The sequence below is a fragment of the Melanostigma gelatinosum genome (assembly GCF_949748355.1).
Source record: "Melanostigma gelatinosum genome assembly, chromosome: 2".
Lineage (NCBI taxonomy): Eukaryota > Metazoa > Chordata > Actinopteri > Perciformes > Zoarcidae > Melanostigma > Melanostigma gelatinosum.
The window spans coordinates 22,973,113-22,982,579 of record NC_136635.1 but is presented as its reverse complement, the minus strand read 5'-3'; the positions used below and the strand labels follow the sequence as shown (position 1 = coordinate 22,982,579).

The following is a 9,467-nucleotide window of genomic DNA, read 5'->3' as shown; positions in this document are numbered from 1 at the left end:
TAAACAGCAAAAAACAGTTTACAGTAAATTACAAACCTTGAAAATGCAAAACATATTCCAAATACGAGCACAACAAAGATCTAAAGGATATTAATGAATGAATAAAAAAGCATGAGTTTACATACACAAGGGGTGTTCGCTATCATCAAAAAAAAAAAATAGGTCTATATATCTCATGATGACAATAGCTGAAGCAAAGTAAAGGAAACTGGCACAGAGTTAAAAGACAGAGTAGCCTGGTGTCATCTTTAATCATAATTAATGTAATTCATTTAATCTAAAGTTTGGTGATTTAAAATGCATTATTACTCTGTATGTTTTCGTCACAATGTTTCAGATGAAAAAAACATTTTCACAGCTCTGTTTCCTTAGATAGTTAATGTGGTTTAGTTTACTGTCGGGTTTTAGATGTTGAGACAAGGAAACAGAAAAAAAGTGGAATGTGTATTCTTCCCCCCCCACATGTCCTTCGCACACCAACAAATATCTGACTTTAAGCTAAGAACCAATGGACACTTTTTCTCCAAGAATGAGCACAACAGTAGAGCATGCCATGATAAAAAAAGAAGCTTTGAAATATACAGTGATCTATTTCACAGAATACACAGAAGAACAGATGTATCACTTTCCCATAAAAAGATGAGACCTAGAGCAGTCCGAGTAGAATACTGGTCCTATATTCTACGACAAGAGTAAAATATACCGTTATAGTTCATCTCCGAGTTACAATGTGTAACCCAGTTGTGCACAACACTTCATACATTTATCTATGTATTTCCATTCGTCTTTTTTTTTTTTGGTTACATAAAAGAGTAACATATGGTGATGGATGATGCTTCCCAAGTCCCTCCCAAAATTATCCTCGTAAAAAATGCAATTTCAAGCTATAACGAGAGTACAATGCAATACCAAACATATATCACAGATGGCAGGAGAATATATATGTATATATATATATATATATATATATATGGAGGTCTTATCAAATGCATTTGTACACAGTGACAGGTGATCGTGAGTGATGCAATACAGACAGGTATACACGGGTATAAATACAGATGGCTATCTACACTATGAACGATTATGAAGAAGGACACGGGCCAATCTAACCCACTGATTCTTCTGGCCTAAATGTGACATGTAGTGACAAGACTGTATTACATCATGTCACATGCACAGTAGAGATGCACTGATACTGTATTTCTATTGTAACGAAATTCACAAACTACTGTTTAAAATGACCTTCTGAACAAACATAACAACTCACTTTTCAACACCAATTAAAGAGGCAGTAAGTAATCTACTTTTATGTTCTTTAGCGAGTGACGAATACTATTGGTCCTTTCACTTGAAAATAATTTGTTGATGAAATTGAACTGTCGTAGTTTTGTCACCACGTCTTAAAGTTACCTCGTTATCTTAAAGTCAGAATGAGTAGGATTTGTCGGCCCCTCCTCCCCAGCGCTACGACGCCAGAAGCCACGCCCACTGGCATGCAATTAGGATGATTTGCCAGTGGCAAAAAAAAGAAGCCAATCCCAGATGCGCTCTCCTTTTGGAATAAGTTTTGTGCGCTTGGCGTTTCGCCCTTGCTTGGATGCGTGCTTACGATCTGGCACCCGGTCGCTACGTTTTTATCTATGTCGACGCCCAGAAACATGCCAGACAAAGCAAAATAAGAAAATACAGGCAGAGGGGCAGGGTCTCTGCAGATACGGACACCCTAACCCTAACCCAAGGGACACCGCTTACCTATTGCTTCACAAATAAGTGTCACTTAACAGGTTATGAAAGGGTACACCTGCAATTTCAATATATTATATATATTGGGCTATTGTAGCATGAGACGAGTCGCGAAAAGCTCCATATAAACACAGCTGACATTATCACAACGCGTAATTGTTGCCATTAGACCACGATCAAAGTCAAGTCAAGTACTTAATGCCCCTTTAGATATCCTATACTTCACGTTTATTTCACAATATAAAACCTACAAGCATTCAGAGTCACTGGATGAAAGCGAAATACGAATCTCAACCTGTCTATTTTAGAGAGCTCAAGACACGACCCCTTGGCATTAAGTTTCAGCGCTTATACCCCGGCATCCACACGATGACCACCACCATACCGGCATCATTATGGGTGCGTCTGTCATACAAAACACATACTGGAAGTCCGACGGAGAGGTGGAAGTGACGATGGCGGCCAGCGGATGGTGCTGATGAGAGATCATGTCGTTGATGCACCTTCCCAACATCTCACCTGCGGGGAATGACTTGTGCTTTCTTCACTTAATGTTTTTCTATGAGCAGCTGGTTCTGGGGGATGCATCAATAAAGAAACACAGGTATTATAAGCATTGTTGTTAGTAACATTAAGTCAAACCACATGTTGACCGAAGTGCTTTGCATATAGGAGACATTTAAAATACAATGAAATAATTAAAACAAAAACATTCAGTAGATAACTGTAAATAACTGTAAATTGTGTTATTAGAAAGTACAACAGTGCACAATAAGACATGTATAATTAGACAAAACGAGTTTTAAACCCACTGTTGTTATGGTGACCGTGTTAGCTAACTTGCTTACTTAGGGTCTGTGTACTCCACATAGCACCTTTTTCCAGCGTTTCAATGTTTCTACGACAACAATATCTTGCCATCATTATCACCACCCTAACCACCGTTGTATAGTCGACTAGCATCGCTCCTTTGCGTTGTATTATCTGTTTGGGCTACTATCTATTTGTTTTACACCGCCGTGAGCATCAATCGCAGAATGTCTGCTTTATACTTTGTATAGACGAGCTGGTCACCGCTCAAAATGACAGCCGGAACGTTACAGCAAGGTGACACAAGGTGACACAAGGTGACACGGTAATAAAAAGCACAATGCCAACCAGCAACAGTGTCCGCCCGGCCGATCTGCTCCCACAAATGGGCTTTTTGTGCCCAGTTTGGAGAGGCAGGAGTACCAAGCATAGCAGTGTACTGCTGTGGAATCTTACTCCGTCTTTTTTATGTTTTTATGACTAAATTGAACAGAAAATCATTATTCCCAGTAAAGAAAAAACTTTCGGCTTATTGTTAGCGAGTTGAACGCTGCCTTCAGAATTCTAATGGTGTCTGATGTGGGATGGTTCATTTTACTGATCCGACTCCATGCAGGGGTCCAACAAACTAATAATAACTAATGGAATTATTATGGGCTGTAGCTACATTCAGTGTGACAGATTTTCAGAATATATTTGGGACAAACCAGACACGCTGGTATGAATAATCTAGGCGACGGCAATGGAATTAGTTGTGTGTGTGTGTGCAGATCCATGCTCACACAATAACTTAAATTGTAACTAAACAATAAAACATATACGCCTAAAATATGTGAATCACATGTTGTCCTAAACAGTCATATGGTCGCCAATCACTCCTTACAGAGGCTTTGTTTTCTCGGTGTGGATTTGAGAAAGACCTGACCCTGACATCCAGATGTGACTGTGTCCTGTTGCAGTGCTCGGAAGCCAAAACAGCTGGAGCAAATTGAAGGGGGCAGAGTCTCAAACTAGCGCACATATAGAATATATAGTCCTTATTCTTGTTGCCTCATTTTTGCAATCTTACTTCCGTTTCAGAGCTCAATGTGCGATCCCAATCCGTGAGCTCGCAAAAGCACGCCGACATTGTTTTTTGAAATTGCTCTCACTGTGACAAGGGGGAGACAAAGGTCCGCATTTCAGGTTCAACCAATAGGTAGCGCGGCTAGGATCGGCCTCCACCAAGAAGGACGAAGAGCAGTTGAGACTTTGACTTAAAGCTCTAAACTTGAAAAACTGATGAAAGAATTTAGTTGCCTTAGAACTGGAAGCGCAAAAAAATCAGCATTGGGTGAATATTATGTCGTGTTCAGACAGAAAAATTCTTTGTGTCTTTGTCAAATCTCCGGGAAACCACGGAGTACATTTTTTTGAAAGTTGGAAACTTCAGGGCAAAGGACTTAGAAAGACACTCAGACTTTGTGAATTGTGATTAATGAATGATTAGAGTAGTAAACACGCGGGCGTTTAACAATCCCACCTTACTGTCTGTGGTATTTTGGATGATGTCGTTGTCGGGGTCTCCTCCCTCAGAGCCGCTCTTCTGGTCGTCATCTTTCCCATCCTTCTCCAGGTCGTCCTCTACGGATGAGATCCTCGACAGCTTGGAAGGTTTCTGCTACAGACACACAGATCAGAATTCTCAGATAACACATGAAATAAACATAAATCATGTTTCGTTTGTCCCTTTGATCAACCTCTGTTTAATCCATCGATACCCCCCCCCCCCCATCTGTCTAACTTGAGATGGTTTCATTAGTTCCAGAGTTTCAAATCGGAATATTTTGCTTTGTGGTTTGTTTTTTGCTGTTAGCTAGGTAGCTTGTTCTCTGGAGCGCCGTGGACTGAGGCCCGTTAAAACCCAACGCTGTTCAGCTCATTTTCTGTAACCAGTGTAGCATTAAAGCATGGCGGAACTAGCTAAATTGAATAATTTCACCATTTGATGATGTGTGTGTGTGTGTGTGTGTGTGTGTGGGGGGGGGGGGGGGGGGGGGGGTTTGAAAACAACTAAATGATTGTTCCTGCCTCTCATCACCCAGAGAAACAGATCACATTTAATCTTTTGTCAGCTGAGGAGATTCCAGTTCCTTTGTGTAACCACACACACACACACACACACACACACAGTGTTTCAGTAATGTGACAGGACACACACACATACACACAACAGCAAACCGCTCCACAAGAGTGCCAAAATTCCTTCGGATGCACCACATGTGCTGTGCGTAATAGAGCCCAGTTGCTAGGCAACAGCGGTTGCTAAGTGAGGAGCAGGATGCATGTGACTTTTTCAACCTGCTTCCCTTTGCAGCAGCAGTGATACAGTAACACACTGTGGCAGTGCTCTGCAGCGCTCCATCCCTTCAAACGTCAAAGCTTTTTCTTTTTTCAAAATAAAGGCAAGGTCAAACAAAAGAGACCGGCGTAATGAATACAGTGAGAACATCAGGAGCAGAGGTTGTTAAAAAAACATTTGGATGAGTGAAATGTGGAGGAATGCCTCACAGTGAAGCTACAGTGTCGTTTTCAGCAACAACAAAAAAACGAAGTAATCAGCCAGGCTGTCCTTCCTGGAAGAATCAAGCCCCTTTGCTGCCAATATTGTGTCCACGAACAGAAAAGTATCCCGACACACAAAGAACTGCTCATAGGTTTGATATATATCCCTCTGGAAATATACACCAGATATATGTTGGAGGATAAGGCCGGACTTTTCTTACTGCCAACATATCCCATGAAAAGACCAACATTACTCAAACAGGAGGAAATAATGCATTTACTGGAGACCAGATCTAGATGCCAGCAGTACAGAGACGGCGTATACGTATCTGGTAGCGGCAGCGACCTGTCAATCACAGTAAGCCCGCCCTAAAGCATACTCTGCTTTATGGTCTATTTGACTCTAAATGGATCATCGTTTACTAAATGAACATTATGTTGTATTGAAGAAGACTTGAAACGAGAGATTGAGATCATACACTCATGTTTACAGTGTTTACTGAGGTAATAAATCAAGTGAGAAGTAGAGTCATTTTCTCATAGACTTCTATACAATCTGACTTTTTTTGGCAACCAGAGGGGTCACCCCCTGATGGCCATTAGAGAGAATGAATTAGTATTAAGAAGGCGCTTGCCGCCTGGTTCAAACAATCAAAATCTCCAAACACTGTAACTACGTTCTCAACTTCACATGTCGATGATATGTCATCGGAGTATCTGAGGATTGATTTATTTTGGGAGCGCCCAGGCCTTAAGGGTTTCCCGCTGGCCGGGAAACAGAGGAAAAAATGAGGCGAAATAAAAAACAGAATTCTGGGATGCTCGCAGGACGTATGGTCGGCCTAACCTGAACGACCCACTTGTTTCTAACACTTGTCTTTTCAATGTGACTTTTGCGATCGGATGTACCAGATCGGAACTCAACTGTGTCCACACCTGACACTGACCGGATAGTGATAATATATTTCGTGGTCAAAGGAGCGGCTGCAAAATACATTTTATTTCCGGCAAATTCTGCCCCCTTTTTTTTCATTTCAAAAGCTTTTATTTTGAATGAGAAAAATCTGGAAATATAGTGTTTACATCCAGCTTAAAACGACTCAGACAGCGGGTCTCAGTCGTATATATCATGGCCAAAAGAATTCACGATTGTAATATTATCGCAATATCCATAAAAAAATGTGAAAAGAAGAATGCTATCCGTCAACTAACTGCCACAAATGACACAGATCGGATGACGTCTGTCTGTACCGTTCATGCCATATCTCAGTCAAACAAACATGACGTGAAAGATTGTCTCTAAATTCATGGAATCCAGCGTGATCCGTCCTCGCTCCTGTGTTAGTATGTGAAACCAGCTGAGGTGAGGTACCTTGGATGTGGCCGTCTTTTTCCGTTTGGATCCGGTCTTCCCTCCCTTCAGCTTTTCCTTGTTGTCTTCGTCCTCAACAGAGTCGCCCTCCTCGCCCTCGCTGCTGCCGTGGGCGGCGTTCCCGCCCTCCTCTGTCTCCGACAAACTCTGTTGCTGGATGGCCTGTGTGTGCGAAAGATGCCCACCGATCGTAAAACTAGAAGCAGAAATGGCTGGTTCCACAGACAACTGACAATTCAAACTACAAATGTGAGACTGCAAGTTAAGACAAAATGAATGCATCTTTCTTTTCTTTCTGCTGTCGACAGCCCTTTCATTTGTGTCTTCCACTTTCGGCGAGGCAACAATGTGGCTTTGTCGAGGATCAAACCTGTCTGGCATCTCTGACCCCCCCTCCCTCCTTCATGTTTTCTCCCACTGTCTTCTCTCTAGACCACAGACACAATCGAGTGCTGGCTGACCTGATAGCCTGTGAACTTGACTCCGGGATTGTTCTCGATCTCCCACAGGCCCTCGTTGAAGCCTTTCCTCTTATTGGACTTGCCAAATTTGTCTTTATACTCCTTGTAAGGCAGAAGATCCTTCGGGCCCAGGAATGCACTAAAGAAGGGTGACGGGACAGCTGTTACTTTCACTATGACAGTCTGGAAAACCACAGTGTGTCACGAGTTAAACTCGACATCGCCATGCATAAAAGTTTACTACTTTAAAGATATCCAATTTTACAGAAACATATAAGCTGCTGAGGGATTTCAAACCTCAACACCACGAGCATTAACCTGTAATAACCCCAGTTGACCCCAGTGATTTTTGTAAGTGTTTGCATATACAGTCAAGGATATACAACTATTCTTTTCACAGTAAAGAATGAACTGTCACACTTGAAACATGTTGATGTTCCCTAAATTTAAGGCACTGCAAAAAATACTTTAAAGTTATTGCCTTGGCAGGGATATCCATGTTTTTCCAACAGTACCGAGCCGCACAAAGCTGTGGCAGCGATGACAAAATCTATTAAGATTCCCAATTTGGTGCAACTGTATTACAACTCCTTAACATTGATACAGATCTGAGTGCGGGCAGCTGCTATCCTTTAAATATCTATACACATGAGAGGAATGCTGCACATCATGGGGGGGGGGGGGGGGGTGCCTACGTTTCATGGGTCCCAAAGAAGAAGATGGGGTACTTGTTGGCGGGCGGTTTGACAGCTCCTTCTGGAAGCTCATCAATCTGAAAGACAGGGAGAGAGAAGCTGTTACATAATTTATCTATATATATAGATTATACTCCTCCTTTTTTAGATGCCCAGTCATCTGTTAATGTCTAACATGGTGCCTTAAATGACATATACGACTAGGAGGATACTATGGGCTTATGTCCTGATCACATATACAATATAACGCCAGTCAGACCTGTTGTATCGTGGTAGAAAGATGCTCCAAGTAATTTGTTTCAAGATGATTAAAAATGGAGCCCGGCTGCCTGCTGCACTGTGGGAATCCAACTCATAACATGGTAACCCATGTGCGCCATTGAATTCGAGGCCACGCGCTGTCTGCCGTTAGGCGGCTACAGTGCGTTTCATGCACGGCTTCATTCACAGCATATGAGACGGTGCATCGATGGTCGCGTTGGAGCGGATGGGCCGCGGTTTACCTGAGGTCAGCTACGAGCTTATTTATGTGTTGGGTGACGGCTAAATGCAAACGTTAAATGAACACACAAAAAAACACATGTTGAACTAATGAGTGGAAATGAATAACGCGGTGGAAAGAAAATGCGTTTCAACTCAAACAAGAGCAGTAAGGAGCGGGACACGTATTGAGCATGTGGAGCTCAATAAATGTACGTGTATTCATTATTTATAAATGTAAAAAAGAAAAAGGCTTTTGGTAGACGTTTTGGTAACAGAACTAAGCAGACTACATGTGGCTGTGAAGTCACCGTAGCAGCCCTCTTCCAGCACCCCCAGAGAAGCAGCGGCTGTTTTGTGTAAATCAACCCCGCCTCCCTCTGCTCCCAGCCCGGCCGCATCCTCGACTCACCCTCGCCGGCCAGTGCGGGTATCCCTTCATCTTAGCGAAAACCAAATCTCCTGCCTTGTATTCCCGCGGCCGTGGTCGAGCCATGTCGCCAGATATTTAAAAAAACCGTCTGATGTGACTTTGTAATCCTGTGCAGTTTCTCCCGGGGGCCCTCAACGCAGGGCTAAATTATCGACCATCAATGTTTTTAAATCAAGACCGCAGTTTACACGGAAATAAATAATTAAAAAAAGAAAACCGCGGAAAACGGGGCCTGCGAGAGGGCTATCGTCTTACGATCGAATTCAGGTGTAAACGTAACCGAGAATGGCCTAAGTTGGAGTAAGGCACCTGTGCGAAACGCAAAGTCTGTCAGAATAGCACGAGTCAAGCTTCCGGTCAACGAAATAAAAGCCACGCTTGACACACGTGTCTTTAATATTTATTTGACTTTTACGCTGAAAAATGATGTCTGCAACGTGTTTATTTTTTTAAACCAAGAATGATAAGATACACAAGTGTTGTCTCTACTTCACCTTGTAAAAAAGCAACATCATACATCACCAACACTTGAGTGTATTACAGATGATGAAAGTTGCCAGAATATTACCTACAAAGTGATGCAACACATGCTAATGATAAAAAATAACACTTGTTTCATTGCCCGCATAGACTACTCCAAAATCACGTGACTCCGGTTTAAATTGAACTCCGTTTACTTGGTCATCCCACAGTTTCATGACAGTTTGCGTCCACTTGGTGGAAGCATCTCCCAAGTGATGTCAGCTAGATGAAGTACCGATCCTTTCTCGAGCGTCTGCTGCAGATAAGTGGCAGTTTATAATCCAACTTGTTACTTCAGCTGCTATTCATATTAGAGACAAGTCACAGAAGATACAAATGTAACAACAAATTCACAAAGTCTGCCACAAAAGATGAGAGAAAAAAAGATTAATTTTTGTAAATACATT

The 9,467-nt window shown here is 42.2% G+C and overlaps 1 protein-coding gene across 2 annotated transcripts; it reads right to left on the bottom strand.

Annotated features, from left to right (window-relative positions):
- Window positions 1-89: 89 nt before the first annotated feature.
- On the bottom strand, window positions 90-8,648 carry hdgfl3 (HDGF like 3). 2 transcript variants are annotated; one of them, XM_079295654.1, is made up of 6 exons: window positions 8,518-8,648; window positions 7,626-7,702; window positions 6,931-7,069; window positions 6,470-6,631; window positions 4,076-4,213; window positions 90-2,318 (listed from the first exon to the last, which is right to left on the bottom strand). In XM_079295654.1, exons 1-6 carry the CDS (start codon window positions 8,599-8,601, stop codon window positions 2,292-2,294), a joined length of 627 nt encoding a protein of 208 aa, XP_079151780.1. In that variant the 5' UTR covers window positions 8,602-8,648; the 3' UTR covers window positions 90-2,291. The 2 variants fall into 2 exon arrangements, with proteins under 2 accessions (XP_079151780.1, XP_079151781.1); XM_079295655.1 differs by having other exon boundaries at window positions 4,076-4,210.
- Window positions 8,649-9,467: the final 819 nt, after the last annotated feature.